Source organism: Vigna angularis, chromosome 3 (genome assembly GCF_016808095.1).
Source record: "Vigna angularis cultivar LongXiaoDou No.4 chromosome 3, ASM1680809v1, whole genome shotgun sequence".
Lineage (NCBI taxonomy): Eukaryota > Viridiplantae > Streptophyta > Magnoliopsida > Fabales > Fabaceae > Vigna > Vigna angularis.
Window position 1 is genome coordinate 17,240,247 of NC_068972.1, and position 17,476 is coordinate 17,257,722.

General features: G+C 33.6%; 1 protein-coding gene across 3 annotated transcripts; it reads right to left on the reverse strand.

Annotated features, from left to right (window-relative positions):
• Nucleotides 1-12,854: 12,854 nt before the first annotated feature.
• On the reverse strand, nucleotides 12,855-15,633 carry LOC108325290 (uncharacterized). Of its 3 annotated transcripts, XM_017558337.2 has the most exons (4): nucleotides 15,525-15,611; nucleotides 14,764-15,325; nucleotides 13,161-13,301; nucleotides 12,855-13,078 (listed from the first exon to the last, which is right to left on the reverse strand). In XM_017558337.2, exons 2-4 carry the CDS (start codon nucleotides 15,323-15,325, stop codon nucleotides 13,071-13,073), a joined length of 711 nt encoding a protein of 236 aa, XP_017413826.1. In that variant the 5' UTR covers nucleotides 15,525-15,611; the 3' UTR covers nucleotides 12,855-13,070. The 3 variants fall into 3 exon arrangements, with proteins under 3 accessions (XP_017413826.1, XP_017413825.1, XP_017413827.1); XM_017558336.2 differs by lacking the exon at nucleotides 12,855-13,078 and having other exon boundaries at nucleotides 13,085-13,301; nucleotides 15,525-15,633; XM_017558338.2 differs by lacking the exon at nucleotides 12,855-13,078 and having other exon boundaries at nucleotides 13,175-13,314; nucleotides 15,525-15,633.
• Between the last annotated feature and the right edge of the window lie 1,843 nt (nucleotides 15,634-17,476).

The window sequence follows — 17,476 nt, forward strand, 5'->3', positions numbered from 1 at the left end:
GTAAAAAATCAGAAACACTCGTTGTTAAACAATTTCTTACAAAAAATGACTTTATAATGAGTTTTCCTTTTATAATTTTTGTCATATATAATTTTATCTAATTTTCACAAGCATAATGACATCCGAAAAAATTGGTAATTGGCCTGGAGGGTTTTTTTTAGATATGATGATTCAACATATGCAGATGATGATATTAGAGATATTAGTGAAGATGGTGAAATTGAAAAGATCTTGAATGTACTTTTTCCGGAAAGTGAATATGTCAATGACTCAACTCTTTACCAAGGCAAATTGTTTAAAGACAAATTGTTTAAAGGCAAGTGTTTCTGATTTTTTCAATTGGGGCTACAGTAGGATGACAGAGAAAAGGTTGGAGTGAGAGAAATGAAAGAGAAAGGAATGAGAGGGGTGAGTAAGGGTTTGGGGGATTTCTTTTTTTAAAATTTTTTTTAAGGAATCCATAATATATAAGAGTATTTTTGTCTACTAAAATCCCAACTGAAAAAAAAAATATAAATATAAATATATATATATATATATATATATATATATATATATATATATATATATATATATATATATATATATATATATATATATATATATATATATATATATATATATATATATACTGATTACACAAGTCAATATAAATGATTGATTGATGAAAATGTTTCATTTGTTCGTTCTCGCCTTTAAATCTTTTCAAATATATTAAAACAAAAACATATGAGTCACTCATAAATCTATCGTGAGATATCTGTCACAAATCTAAGTTTTTTTCTCAAGTCATTTTCTGTCACAGCATAACAAAAGACAATTGCAACTGCAACAAGTAGGATAGAATGCTAGCATTATTCAATCCTTACATCAACCAAAGTTTATTATAATTATATTACATTGTTTTTATTGGATTGAAATGAATTATTATTTTAGGTTGCCACTTTTTTAATACACTTAATCAGAGTTTGAATTGTTTATATAGATTCACAAGTTTGAAACTAGATAAGTTTTATATAAATCTAGAGAGAGGCATTCTGGTAATTAGGAAAAATAGTTTTCTTTTGTAGTGTATTAGATTATACTTTTTTTTTAATTTTCTTGTTAAAATATAGGAATCATAAATTTTATTGCCTCTTTAATTAAATTGTTTTAATAGTTTTATATCATAAAAATTTCAAGTTCGTAGTTTATTTTTTTATTTGAAATAAAGATTAGAAAGTCTATTTAATGAAATGTTAAAAAAAACTTATAAAAGTGAAAAAATTATAATCCACCGTTTGTTAAATTTTAAATATTGTAGTGAGCCGTCTGCGAGTAATTATATTTATAACGTTTCTTAACATTTTCCCATAATGAAAATTTTGTAATACTTCAAGGATAATAAAAATTCATGTCACATTAATACAATTTATATATACTAGTAAAATTATATATATATATATTACACGCATGTAAATTACCTTATAATAAAAAATAATAAAATTATTGTTGTTATTATTATAATTGAAAAATTAAATATAAATAATTTTTATAATTTTATTATAAATAGTTTTTATTTATTTTGTGAGTAATCTTTTGATTAAAAATAATTAAGTTTAAAAATATCAAATAGAAAAAAGATAAATTTAGAAAAACATACATGTAAAGAATAAAATTGAAACAATAATTATTTTAATTAAAAAATTATTTAAACAAAAAAAATTAAAAATAAATGTAGACACAAAAAGAAACCTCTTTTATATATATATATGAGTTTGCTAACGCGTACGCCTGTTTTTCAGTTGGTACATTTTAGCAATGTGTATCGGGCTTTAGTAGATAAAAATACCCTTATATATCATGGATTCTAAATTTTAAGGTTAAGGGTATTTTAATAATTTTCATTCTCAAAACTAAAAAAAAGAAAAAAAGAAACCCCCAAACCTTTACTCACCTCTCTCTTTCCTCTCAAGTCTTTCTCTTTCATCTCTCTCACTCCAACCTTTTATATGTCATCCCTATTGTAACCCCATTTAAAAAAATCAGAAACACTTGTCGTTAAACAATTTGCCTTTGTAAAGAGTTGAGTCATTGACATATTCACCTTGAGGCAAAGGTTCATTCAAGATCTCTTCAATTTCACCATCTTCACTAACCTCTCTAATTTCATCATCTTCATATGTTGAATCATCATCTCTGAAATAAACCCTCCAAGCCAATTACCAATTCCTTCGGATGTCATTATGCCTGTGAAAATTAGATAAAATTATATACGACAAAAATTATAAAATGAAAACTCATTATAAAATCATTTTTTGTAAGAAATTGTTTAACAACGAGTGTTTCTGATTTTTTTCAAGCCAATTACCAATTCCTTTGATATGATTATGCTTGTGAAAATTAGATAAAGTAATATAAGAAAAAAATTATAAAATGAAAACTCATTATAAAATCATTTTTTGTAAGAAATTGTTTAATCGCGAGTATTTCTGATTTTTTCCAAGTCAATTACCAATTCCTTTATGCTTGTGAAAATTGGATAAAATTAGATAAGACAAAAATTATAAAATGGAAACTCATTATAAAATTATTTTTTGTAAAATTGTTTAACGGCAAGTGTTTCTGGGTAAGTAAGGATTTGGGGGGTTTGTTTTTTTTTTTAGTTTTGAGAATGAAAATTATTAAAATACTCTTAACCTTAAAACTTAGAATTCATAATATATTAGGGTATTTTTGTCGTAAAATCCAATACATATTATTGAAATGTATCAACTGAAAAACATGTTAAACCTCATTCATATATATATATATATATATATAATATTATTCTATTGCATTTATTAATCTTTGATTGGATATATTGATAATTCTATTATTCCACATTATTATCTGACAACTGTTTTTAATGAATAATTTAATTATTAAAAACCAGTCCTCATTTAATTATTCAAAAGAAATTAGTTATGAAGAGCTTGGACCAGTCTAATAAGTTGGATTGTATGATTGAAGTTGATTTGAGTGCCAGAGTCCAATGCGATTCGATAATCTTATAAAATAGTAAAACCAGTAACGATGATAAAATATGGATTTCCAAAGGAGTGGAAGGAGCAAAAAGTGGTGTGTCTCCTATCTGATAACAGGAATGGAAGCAGAGCATGTCGATCGACCAAGAAATGGCTGTTTGAGCCGGCCACGGTTTGAAATCTATGTGAAAGAATGCGTATATGGCTATTGGATTGGATTTGGTCATATATTTTTATTGGTGAAGGCAACGAGGATGGGGACATAACCCAAAATCAGACAACTCTTACGTCCAAAATTCTTACATCATATCACAAGTTATTTGGGGAACAGTAAGCGACGTCGTTCGTTGAATCTGTCAAAGGATCCATTGTGCCGGCGCCATGCTTTTATTGTGGCTATGTGACCATGCTCTATGGACCATTCACCATACTTCAAAACATTCAAAACCCATGAAAAAACAAGGATTATGCATGACTCTATGTACCACTTCGAAAAAAGTCACGTGAAGTGATTCTATTAGCATAATCTTTTCTCATTTTCTACCACTTTCTACACCGTTCGTGCAGAAACTGTGGATCCTCCATTGTCGGCCATTTCCCGATATGCTCAAACTTGGACAGCATTATCTAGTTAGGCAAGAGTGGCCCCAAAACAATGTTTCAGATACACATATTAAGGAAATTTAATTCATGCATCCATTTTCTCTCAGGAACTATGGTTTTTCTGCATTCACTCGTTCACCTCCAACTCTTTCTTTTTTTAAATCATTAATGCATGAATAATTACCTTCCTCGTTGAGACTCACACATGCACTTTAACATTTTATGTGTATTTTTTCTAACTTCATTAAGAGTGTTTTTCTAACAAATAAAAGTGAAAAATATATGTTTTCAAATGATAAATAGTGAAAATTGAAGAAAAAAAGTAACATAGTTGATACTTGATCATCAGAATATATTTCCTTAAGGTATATTTTAAAAAAAATTATGGAAATTTTTAAAAATAATAATTTATATATCGTAATAAATAAAAAAATTACATAATCAAATAGTTTAATATAGTACGAATTTTTGTTCTAATAAAGTTGATATTATTTTAACATATTTATTACAAACTTTGACTACTTGAAAAATACTTATCTATTGTGACACGGATAATAAAATATTAATTGTTTTGTATATATTCTTTTCTTGTTAATGTTGACGGATGGATCAACTGTCGATCAATCGACTAGCACATAGATTGACTGCTCGATTGATCGATTAATTATAAAATAAATGTTGGATTAATATTTAGTTAATGTTGTATCATGATAGATTAGTAAAAAAGTAGTTTATAACATTAACTACAAAGATATAAAGTATGGTTGTATACAAATAAATCAATATATTTAGTATCTTTTTAAGCGGTCATCAATTAATTTTAGTATTGAAATATCGTATGTAAGTAACATATGAGTGGTGTTGAGTTATGGATCACCTATTGATTTTAACAAACTAGATAGGATTAGATTAATTTTGAGTCTTCTTTCAATAAATACGGAATTAATTTTTAACAAATTAATTTATAAAAACTATACAAAAAAAATTATTCAAATAAAATAATTAATGTAATAAAAGAAAATATAGATAAACAAAATAAACAAGAGATTTGATAAAAAAACTTAAATAAAAAATAAATAAAATTTAAAAAAAAAAGACATAAAAATAATAATAAAGAAAATATATTGATTTCACTTATTTTTCAAAATAGGATTCATCATTGTTTATCTAAAGATTATTGTTCAATTAATTATTGTCCTATATTTTCAAACTAATAAATGTAAATTCTCAATTAATTTATTAACATTCTCACTATTAACCAAAATACATTATCAATTAAAAGTAAGAACTTTGAAGATTAATCATAGTAAATTTAACTAAGGTTTATGTAAAGTAGACCACATGAAGAAGAGATATTAAGAAACAATCAAACAACAAAAATTGCAAATATTATCATGTTGTCAATGCTAGTTATGGTCTAACTAATTATCTTCCTACTTTTAAATGCTAGTAATAGATCTATGGCTTAAATTATAGGGTCTTAATCTTAATGCAAGTGATACATTCAAGCAATCACTGAGGAATCATATTGAAATTTAGTGATTTTAGGCTCTAAGGACATGCTTAATTGTGTTTTTATAAATAATAATTGAACCTTTACAAAAGAGGAATAAAGTAGTGAAATCTAGTTTCAACATGTCTTTATCATCCTGAAATCAACCTTTCTAATTTCAAATTGTTTCATAACATGTTACTTTGCAAAATTGACCTTGTTTTCTTAACCAAATTTGTTTCCACACCTTTCATGCATCATTTATTGTTTTATTCGAGTCAAGCTAGTTTGAGACTTTGTGTATTTTGCCAAATTCTTGTGGATAGAACATTTGTTATACTACAAACTACCCTAGTATGTTTGTTGGAAAAAAAATTGATTGTTTTGGTCCATCAACACTAAACATTAACCAAATAACACAATTGATAGATATAAGGCTCGTTTGGTTCCCAAGGGATATACTCAAACCAAAGGCATTGACTATTTTCATACTTTTTCTCTAATAGTTAAATCATTCCCATTCGGTTTATTTTTTGTCTTTAGCAAGTGTTAAGGGTTGGATTCTTCATCAATTAGATGCGAATGATGTCTTTATTCATGGTGAACTCAACGAAGAAATGTAAATGAATCCTCTCCCTGCTCATGCTCTTTCTCGTTCTGTGCAAGTTTGTAAATTTAGAAAATTTTTATATGGACTAAAGTAGGTTGATAGTCAATGGAACTCGAAATTGACTCAAACTATAATTGTACTTGGTTATGTTCAAATTACAACAACTCATTCCCTATTTGTTCACACAGAGTCATTTTTTCACAATTTTGTTAATATATGTTGATAACATTATGTTGGTTGGCAATAATCTTTAGGAAATTCAATGTACTAAAACTCATCTTCATAACTCGTTTATTAGTATCAAAGATCTTGATATTCTTTGATATTTTCTAGGTTTTGAAATAAGTTGTTCACGTTCTGGTATTGTTCTCAATCAATGGAAATATTGTGTTGATCTGATTTCTTATGGTGGCTTATTAGCTTGCAAACCCGCCACTTCTCCCATGGAACCATCTTGTTCCCTCTTTGACAATGAAGGTTCATCGCTTTTCAATCCTAGTGAATATAGAACATTGATTAGACGTCTGTTATACCTCACTCACATCACGCTAGATATCAGTTTCCCAGTTCATAAACTCAATCAGTTTGTTTCATCTATGGGAACCTCATATGACAATAACTCTTCATATAATAAGATATTTGAAAGGATGTCCTAGTCTTAGTATATTATTTCCAAAAGTTTAGGTTGATTCCAAAAGGTCTATCATGGGTTATGATAGGAGGCTAATTGTATATGAGAGGAGGAGGAAACGTTAGAAGTTAGTTAGCCTAACTGCTGTCAAGACAGTTAGGATAGTATTGTATAAATAGGGGCTGAGTCTGATGGAGAGGGGACTTTTGGCAGTTAGATTGTTGACAGGCTTTGTCCTGTGGAGGGGGTTAAGCCCTTTGTATCTGTAGTTGCACAGACCATTCTTGTATGAATAATACTCAGTTTAATTCCTTTGTCTATATTGTGTGCCTGTTACATGTGGTGTTGGAGGTTCTTGATTAGGTTTCACTTTCGAAAACCTATCAATTGGTCCGACCTGCCGGATCAAGACGGGAGATAATCGGTGATGGAGAGCAACATGGAGGGGAGATTAGATAATCTGGAGATCACGGTAGAGGAAATTAAGGAGGAGACGACAATGATAAGATGCGACCTGGAGCAAATGATGAGTTTGATGGGCGGAGGCACGAATAATCAAGAGGGAGGCTCCGAACGGGGTAATAGCTCAATGAATGATAACCATAAGAGGCGCTATAATGGGGAATACAGCAGAATTGGAGGAAAAGAGTTGACTTACCCGGGTTTGAAGGATAAGAACCACACATTTGGATTAACAGGGCAGAGCGCTTCTTCGACATACAGAAGGTAGCAGAGAAAGATAAGATAGAGCTCGCTTACATGAGTATGGAAGGTAGTGAAGAGCTATTGGTTCAAGATTTGGAAAGATAAAACCAAGAACCGTTCTTGGCCAGGATTAAAAGCGGTGTTGATAAACCGTTTTGGAGGGGGATTTCGGGGGACGGTGTACGAGCAGTTAGCGACGCTGCGACAAGAGGGGTCGGTGGAGGAGTTTACCCGGAACTTTGAGATGTTATTGGGACAAACGCAGGGCTTGTCGGAAGAACTGGCACTGGGATTTTTCTTGGCTGGGTTAAGGAAAGAAATCAAAGGGCAAGTCTGCATCCAGGACCCAAAAGAATTGAAGGTTGCCATAAGGATAGCGTGGGACGTAGAAGATGTTATATCCAGAGCGCGGGGAGGAGGTTGGAACGGCGTAAAGTGGAACTCAGGGGGTTTGCGAGCCTCGACCATAGTAGTTCGAGGAGAGGTGGAACAACAGCCTGCGAACCGTTCGGGAGGCAGGGCGGAGGCGAGCGGGTCAAACCGAAGAGAAGTTCCATTGCCGGCGAACAGCGTACGAGGAGGAGTCGGCGGAGGAGGCGACAATCGAGGGAGAATGGTAAGGAATTTGCCTTATCCCGAATTTCTTAAAAGGCGAGAAGAAGGGCGGTGCTTTCGGTGCAGAGGCCCTTTTGCTCCCGGTCACAGGTGTTCGGAGAATAGTTTGAGGGTGTTGCTCCTAGCGACTGAAGGCATGAACCAGAAGGAGAAGCCCATGGAGCTATCGGCTTGTTCGGCGAAGGGGTTGACCCCTCCCAAAACCATGAAACTGACTGGGAGGATAGGAGATCGGAGAGTGGTGGTTCTTATAGATAGTGGGGCCAGCCATAAGTTTGTCAGTCGAAGGGTGACGGATGAATTGTAGTTGTCGATAACCGATACACCACCGTACGCGGTGAGCCTCGGCGATGGGCACAGGAGAATGTCGACAGGACGTTGCGAGAAGGTGCGAATAAGCTTGGGGGAAGCTACGGTGGAGGAAGATTTGTACGTTTTCGAGCTGGGAGGAGTGGATATTATATTGGGGATTGCGTGGCTGGCGACACTGGGCGAAGTGGTAATAAATTGGAGGGAAATGTCCATGGCTTACGTGTTGGGGGGTAAGAAGGTCCGCGTGCAGGGGGATCCGGCATTGTCCAGACAGCTGGTGGAACCCAAGGCGCTGCTAAAGTTTGTGGACGCTAAGTCATGGGTGCTTGTTTAGGACTTGGGCCGAGTGGAGCAGGAGGGAAACGGTGAGTGGATGGGTGATTTGACAGCGAAGCAAAAATCTAAACTGGGTTTAGTATTGCAGGCGCACCATCTTGTATTCCGGGAGAGAGAAAACTTACCTCCACCTCGAGATATGGAACACCACATTGTGCTGAAGGAAGGAGTGAACCCTATAAACGTCCGACCTTATAGGTACCCCCATCTTTTGATGGGGGAAATTGAAAAACAAGTATCAGACATGTTAAAAGCGGGGATCATCCGGCCAAGTAAAAGCCCCTACTCCAGTCCGGTGATTTTGGTGAAGAAGAAGGATGGCAGCTGGCGCTTCTGTGTTGACTATCGGGCTTTGAACAAGGCAACCATCCCGGACAAGTATCACATACCTGTGATAGAGGAACTATTGGACGAACTGAGTAGAGCTAAATACTTCTCGAAAATTGATTTAAAGGCGGGATATCACCAGATAAGGATGGGTGAAGGTGATATCCCTAAGACGGCATTCACAACGCATCAAGGCCACTTTGAATTTTTGGTGATGCCCTTTGGCCTCACCAATGCGCCGGCCACCTTTCAAAGTGCTATGAATAACTTGATGCAGCCCTACCTCAGGAAGTGTGTGCTCATTTTTTTATGACATTTTAGTCTATAGCCCTATGTAGGACGCTCATATGACACAACTAAAAACAGTATTGCAGTTGTTGGAGCAGCAGAGCTGGGTGGCCAACCTTAGCAAGTGCGAGTTTGGGAAGCAGCAGATTCGCTATCTAGGCCACATAATTTCAGCAAGGGGTGTTGAGATGGATACAGATAAAATCCAAGCAGTGCTGGACTGGGATGAACCAAAGAGTGTGAAAGCTTTAAGGGGGTTCTTGGGGTTAACGGGATACTACAGGCGGTTTCTGAGGGGATACAGGAAATTGGCTAAGCCTTTAACTGAGCTGCTTAAAAAGGGGAGGTTTGTGTGGACGAAAGCAGCGGGAAAGGCTATGGTAGCGCTCAAGACAACCATTACGTCCGCACCAGTCTTGGTCCTACCCGACTTCAACCACAAATTCCACGTGGAATGTGATGCGTCGAGATGCGGTGTGGGAGCGGTGCTGATGCAAAACAGGAGGCCCATCGCCTTTTACAACAAGGCCCTGTCGGAAGGCTCCTTAAGCAAATAGATTTATGAACAGGAGATGATGGCTCTGGTGATGGCCATCCAGCATTGGAGACCATATATGTTGGGGAGACGGTTTGTCGTGTACACGGATCAACGCAGTCTGAAGTATCTGCTGGAACAGAGGATCACGACTTACAGCCAGCAAAACTGGATAGTCAAACTCATGGGCTATGATTTCGATATTGTGTACAAAATTGAAAGCTCGAATAAGGTGGCAGACGCGCTGTCAAGAAAGAGAGAAAGGGGCGTGAAGGACGTGGAACTACAGGCAATTTCCCAGCCTTACTGGCACGATTTTCAAGAAGCGTTGAAAGAGGTGGAAGAGGATGAATCGTTGAGGAAGGTCATTGATAATATCAAGAGGGACCCAAACAGCCATGTCGCATACACTCTGGAGAACGACAGACTCCATTACAAGGGGCGGATGGTGCTAGCGGCAAAATCGATTTGGATTCCAAAGTTATTAGCGAAATTTCATATGACCAGTACATGAGGGCATTCAGGGGTGTTCCGCACTTACAGAAGGATAGCTCAATCCTTCTACTGGATAAGCATGAAGAGAACGATCATGGAGTTTGTGGCGGGGTGTGTGATATGTCAGCAGCATAAGTATATGGTCGCGTCGCCCTAAGGCTTACTACAGCCCCTGCCTATTCCCCAAGTTGTTTGGGAGGAGGTGAGCATGGATTTCATTGTGAAATTACCCAAGTCCCAAGGCTATGACGCGATCTTAGTGGTGGTCGATAGACTAAGTAAATACACTCACTTTATAGCGTTAAAGCACCCCTATTCAGCGAGAACCATGGCGGAGGTCTTCACCAGGGAAATTGTACGGTTGCATGGTATTCCTATGTCAATTGTGAGCGATAGATATCCTTTGTTTCTTAGTCTGTTTTGGAAAGAGCTCTTTAGGATGCGGGGAACGCAGCTCAAGATGAGCACGGCCTACCACCCTGAAACCGATGGCCAGACAAAAGTTTTGAATCGAGTGGTGGAGGGGTACTTGAGATGTTTCTGCTCTGAGCAACCCAACAGCTGGAAGATGATGTTGTCATGGGCCGAATACTGGTACAATACCAGTTATCAAGGGGCGGCAATGTGTTCTCCCTTCGAAATTGTTTATGGTTGAGCTCCACCTTCACTGAGTAGATTTGTACCTGGGGAAACTGCGGTGGAAACGGTGGCACAAGATCTGATGACGAGGGATGAGGCGCTGAAGCAATTAAAATTCCATTTAAGTCGTGCCCAGGACTTAATAGTTCAACAAGCTAACAAAAAGAGGAGAGAAGTGGAGATCAAGGTGGGAGAATGGGTATATTTGAAGATTAGACCCCATCGGCAAGCTTCAATGCCTGTGCGTCTGCATTCCAAATTATCGACTCGTTATTTCGGGCCATTTCAGGTGGTACAACAGGTGGGAAGGGTTGCTTATAGATTACAATTGCCAGAAACATCCAGGATACATCCATTTTTTCACGTATCCCAATCAAAGAAGGCGGTGGGGAGAAGAGAATCGAGGGAGACCTGCCAACTGAGTTGCAGGCCGAAGGGCCCACATATTGGCCAATGCAAATTCTAGAAAGGAGGCACAAACAGCAGGGGGAAGAGAGAGTTCCACAGGTGTTAGTAGAGTGGCAGGAGGGTGGTAGAGATGGAGCCACTTGGGAAGATGTGACAACTATGCAGGAGCAATATCCTGAATTCAACCTTGGGGACAAGGTTGTTGAAAGAGAAGGGGGTAATGATAGGAGGCTAATTGTATATGAGAGGAGGAGGAAACGTTAGAAGTTAGCTAGCCTAACTGCTGTCAAGACAGTTAGGATAGTATTGTATAAATAGGGGCTGAGTCTGGTGGAGAGGGGACTTTTGGCAGTTAGATTGTTGATAGGCTTTATCCTGTGGAGGGGGTTAAGCCCTTTGTATCTGTAGTTGCACAGACCATTCTTTTATGAATAATACTCAGTTTAATTCCTTTGTCTCTATTGTGTGCCTGTTACATGTGGTGTTGGAGGTTCTTGATTAGATTTCTCTTTCGAAAACCTCTCAGGTTATTATGTGCTAATGAAAAACTCTTTAATCTCGTAGAAGTCTAAAAAGTAGTCTATAGTGCCCAGATCTTCTTCATAAGCAGAATATAGAGCACTAGTTTTGCTTGTATATGAACTTCAATTGTTGCAATATTTATATCTTAGTTTGCATGCTAATATTTCTGAATCTATTGTTATTGTGACAATAAATATGCTATTTGCATAGTTAATCCCACAAATTTATGAGAAGACAAAATATATTGAAATTTATTATTATTTTGTTTGGTCTAAACTTCAAAAATATCTCATTCATTTAATTCTCGTTTCTTCTTTTATTCAAGTTTGATACGTTCACCAAACCTCTACATTCCTGAATATTTCGTAACAATTTATCCAAGTCGAACATGAAAGATATACATGCCTGAGCTTGTGGGGTGCTATTAGATAGTAAATCTCATATTATATGATTTTTTTTTAGTTTTGACTATATTGTAATTACACTATCAATTGTAACTACATTTATGTATCTATTCTTATTCTTATCTTCGGAATTATGTTTTCTTTTTCTTGTTCATTTCAAAACTTTTCTTTCAATTTCAAAATTCTTTCACTTATAGCATCTATATTTACTCTTTCGAAATTAACTCTTATTTAAAACAAGTATCCTATATCATTTTCTTGCACTTTTCTTTCTTTTGCTTACATTCTTTACTTTAAGTTACTTGAAATTTTATGACATGATTGTACTTAATTTCTGCACCCTATCAAATTTCTTCGTGCATCCCATTATTCCAGATTTTATTTAATTTCTGCAACCTATCGAATTTCTTCAGCTCATCATTTTATATTTTATTTTTCGAAACATACTAAATCAATTACAGAAAAGGAGTAGATGAGTATATGTGAGTCTCTTCTGGAAAAATATTTCCAGGATTGACTATATGTATTCTTGAAAATAAAATCTGAAATGATGGGTGCAGAGAGAAATTTGATAGAGTGCAATATATTTGTTTAATCAAGGTTCTAAACTTGATAATAAAAAAACCCTTGAAGATGTGTAAGTTTTATTTAAGAAAGTCAGATTCTCGTTAAATTAAAAATATGTTGTTGTAGCTTCAATCATTGTATTGAATCTTATTATTTTGCATAAGATTATTTTACACTTGCAAGTTCATCAAACTAGAAAATCTTAGATTGTTGGTCTAAATAAATAAAAGTTCACAACTGGTATTTGTTACAGTAAAATAAATTTAAAATATTTTTTCTCGTAAAATACTAGGATAAATCAGCACTGTCATCGGTACCAAGGTGAACCAAAAAATTCAAATAGACGCACAACACAATCCATAAGCAGGACTCTCCTTTTTATTAACATTTACCAATCAAGTCACTATACAGCAAACTTGACCAATGGCTAAGATTCCTAATGGCTGTACAAGAAGTCATACATAATCCAAACTAGTAAAGAATAGACTAAACTCACATTGAAAGGGAAAGAACCTTCAAAATTTGCACATCATCTTTCTTGCAGAACTGCTACAATATAAGACACTAGGAGAACTATCAAATTGCTGCAATTTTGATGCAAAGTCATTACCATAGTGAGCATAAAAGTTTACTTCAATTACACTGCTGTGGGAAAGAAAAACATACATGAATGAGAGGCAGGTACATTTCCTTCATTAGTGTTGAAGTTCGCGGGAATGCGAACAGAAATCAAGCCTTCATCTGCTGCAAATTTAGCCTCAAGGGAATCCATTACCCCAACACTAGCACTACTCACAGACCTGATTCCTGCATGCAAAGTCTAATCAACATGAGTATTCCCTAAATACCAGGCTTCCAAACGAGATCATCAAAAATACTAGTCTAAGGTTTGATATGTAAGAAACCAGATAGCCTAGACTTTGAAGATAAACTTGTAACTTTTTTTAAAGGCAGGGTGAAGCCAAGAAAGCAAGAAAGATTTTATAAGATAAACCATGTAATGAATGCCAACTTTACATATAGTTACATGTGAATAAATATGAAAAGGTGAAGCTTAGTATTATTTAATATTATGCAAAAAAGTTTGGCCCTTACTAGGCAACAAGACAAGAACCACATCACAAAAGCTAATAAAAGGAATGAGACATTTTCAAAACATTTTGAAAAACTATAAAAAAATTCAATAACTCAAAAAGTTAGTTTACAATGTCTTAAGATGTTCAATCCATACTCAAGATGGCAGATCATAGGTCAATCTAACTCCCTCCCTATCATAATTACTCACAGTTTATCTTTGATTCAGTGTTCTTATAATTTGCATATCCAGTAGCACAAAATTCATTATGTATAGTATGGAATGATGATTTAATATCAGGATACATCCTCACAGTTGTGTATTTATATAGTATCATTGGAAAAACCTGAAAAAGAATAAGACCATTAAATGCATATATTGAATCATAAATGAGACTGATGTGGATACCTGCATGCATTATGCAAAATACCACTCATATTTTGTCAGTTCAGAATAAGTATTTGATTTCAAAGTAAAGTCTTCGATTTTTGCTATGATGAACGAGAGGTAAAAGAAAATACAGGGAAACAACAAAAAGTAAATCAGACCCCAATAATATGCCTATATTCTTGGTGATAATAAAACTACATTGGAAACTTCTCATTTAAGACAAATCTTAGCTGTAAGAGTCAAAAAATAGCCATTAATTTTTTCAACAGCGGTAGATGTAAATCAACTAATTACCGAAATATAATGTTTGGAGACATTGTAAGACATCGTGAGAGGTAATATAAGAAAAGAGCAAGAGAAAAAGAAGGGTGTAAAGTGTATGGTAAACTATGTTACAAGTTTGGGCCATCAACATAAACGTTACAAGAACCACAGTTGCAACGTAAATGAACTCAACCCAATGTACAATGACGGCAACTATGCTACAATTTGTGTACAGAACAAATGCTTCTCTCTGTTATTGTTTTTAAAACACCAATTTACTATCAGCGGGGATAGAAAATAGTTATTCAGTTCAAGTTTGTAAGTGGCTGCAAATATGACAAGACAGTAATTTGAGATTTTGGGGGGAGATGTGCTAGTAAATATTAAGTGTGTCTTTGAAGAATCATATTTACATTCAGAATAGCATACATACCAAATCATGAGATATTCTCAAAACAACTTCCTAGAAAGAAATCAAAATGAAAACGTGCATTAATCACAGCACTTGGAAGACAACCAATAGAAGAAAAGATTACTTACCATGGAGTATTATTACAAGGAAGAAGAAAACAGTAATGACCATGGCAGAAAGATTGGTATAAGTTGATGATGATGATGACTTGTTTGCTTTCATCTTTCTCACTGCTTTCATTTTCTTAACCCTTGCGCGCTTTCTCAAGGCAAGCTCAGCAAGTTCCTTGACAAACTTCTGATCACCAGCATCTAGTGAAGGGCCTGTGGGAGGCAGGGGTGGCTTTGGAGGCTTTTTGGGGTGGAAGGGTTTAATATTTTGTTTGTGATGGTTACCATGTACATTAGACCATTGCTGTTGAACAAAAGTCCTATCCATAAACACTTCTAAACTATTTTCATCTATAATCACAACATCTCCAGATTTTGCAGAATTTCTAAAAGATTCAATCTCAGTTTTACCCTTATCTGTTCCATCAATATTCGGAATCCCATTCCCCGCGCAGCTCAAAGCACCCTTTGATTCTTTATCACTAACATAACGATCCTTGCCTACATCCTCTTCGCTAGTGTTCCCACCACTTTCAAGGTCAAATTCAACGTCTTTCTCTCTTGGAATAGTATGGTCCATCTGGGGTGAATCAGTTTCATTAACAAGGAGTTTCAATTTGAAAAACCCAGCTCAGAATCACACCAAATATGAAAATTTCAATCGTAAAAAGTATGAACATTATGGCCAAAACAATGATTGAAAATTAAGATGGAATAGGAAAACAAAGACGGTAAATCGAAAATGAATAGAAGATAAAGAAAAAATAAGTGAGATGTACCTTGTGTCAAAGGGTAGAACCCTAGAAACATTCCAAACTAGGAATCAAATGCCCGCAGGCGCACTCATACACAAACGTGACATTTTTTTAAACAAATAAAAAAACCAACAATTTAAAGTTTTTCTTTCTCTTTTAATAATGGCCAATTATTTCTGTAACTTTCTTTTACTTATTTTTTAAAATAAATTTATTTTCATGTTTTTAATGAAACCCAACGTCAATGTACTGGTTTTGGATAGAGTCATAAGACATGCTCTTTGTTTCCAAATCACACCTCTGCAAGAAGACAAAAGGACGATTTCTCAATTATTTTCCACTCTGCCTACTTTTTTAAACAAAGGTCTAAATCATGTCTACTACATTCTTATTCTATAAATAAAAAATAAAGAATTATTTAACATATATTCATTTTATTAATTTACTTCAGAAATAATATTTTGTTATTAAATTGTAATTCTTTAAAAATTAATATTACCAAACGATCACTGAAAATAGAATTTTGATTAAATGAAGACTAGTTTGGATATAATATATCATTTAAATTCACTTTTAGTTTCGAGAATGTATCATTTTGATTTACATAAAAAATTTAATTAAAATTTAAACAATTTTATTTTACTGTCATATATCACTGAATTCTTAATTGTAAAGATTAACGTTAATGTCTGAGAGTAACATGAGGAAAGTTAGTTAATAAACTTTATTATTGATATATTAGGTAAATACGACATTATTTATTATTTCGTACTTAGATGTAAGATTCTCTGCTAGTAACTCAATCACATTAAGGAATACAAAATGCTTAATTTTAAAGAATAAATAAACATATTCATCGTTAAAATTTTATAAGAATCATAATTATGCATTTCCAAAATTGTGGAAACTATTAGAATTTTTTTCTACATTTTCTATTTGATAAGAACAAGTTTTGACTTATGGATGAATCCATTAACATACCCAAATTTGAAGGACTCGATTCATGTTTTAATCCATCAATTTGCTTTGACCTTTCCTTTCTAATCTATAGAAGGTTAAAGACACGATGAGATAGTTTGATCCATTATTTATTTTTATAAATAAATAAATAAAATAATAATAATTTAAAATATTATTTTTTATTACCTCATTAAAAAATTATAAATATATAATAAGATTGTAATTTAAATAATTTACATTTATAAATTAAATTACAATTATTAGTTATAATAAAGAAAGATAATAATTATTTTAATTTATTTGATTAAAAATATTAATTAAAATTGAAAAATTATTTATATAATTATATTATATTATATATATATATATATTTAAAAATAAAAAAATTAAGAAAACAAAAATTAAAATAAATTTAATAAACTAAGATTTTGAACTTCTTTAATTATGACGTGACTTTTTACCAATCTCATTAGTGGAATTATAAAGTTGGTTTTGTAATAAAAATGAAAGAAAAGATAAGAAAGATTGTGAGTTATTTTTTCTGAATAAGAATTATAACATTTACTTAATAGTCATTCGTTAAAACTAAATTTTTCTCGATAAATGTTACTGACAATCTCATTAACCTTATTGAAAATTCTTTGCCTTTAATCCATTTTTAAAAAAAATCACTTAAATCTCTTTGTGTACCTATTTGGACTTCTGGGGTCAAACCTTTTAAGTTGAGACCTTTCGAAATTAACGAAGTAACAAAATTAAAGTAGAAATTGACATCCTCTTAAAAATAAATTAATATTACACACAGTTGCAAGAGTTTTGATTTATATTGGTAATTAATTTAATTAATGTAAATATAAGTTTATGGGATCAACTAAAGATTTAATATAATATCCATTTTTATTTTAAAAAAGTAATCTTCGGTTAACCTTTATTTATATTTTAGTAGTTGAGATATTTTCTCGAAAGTAACAAAGCTAATTTTGCATTATGACTTAATACTGGCAATATGAAAGGTT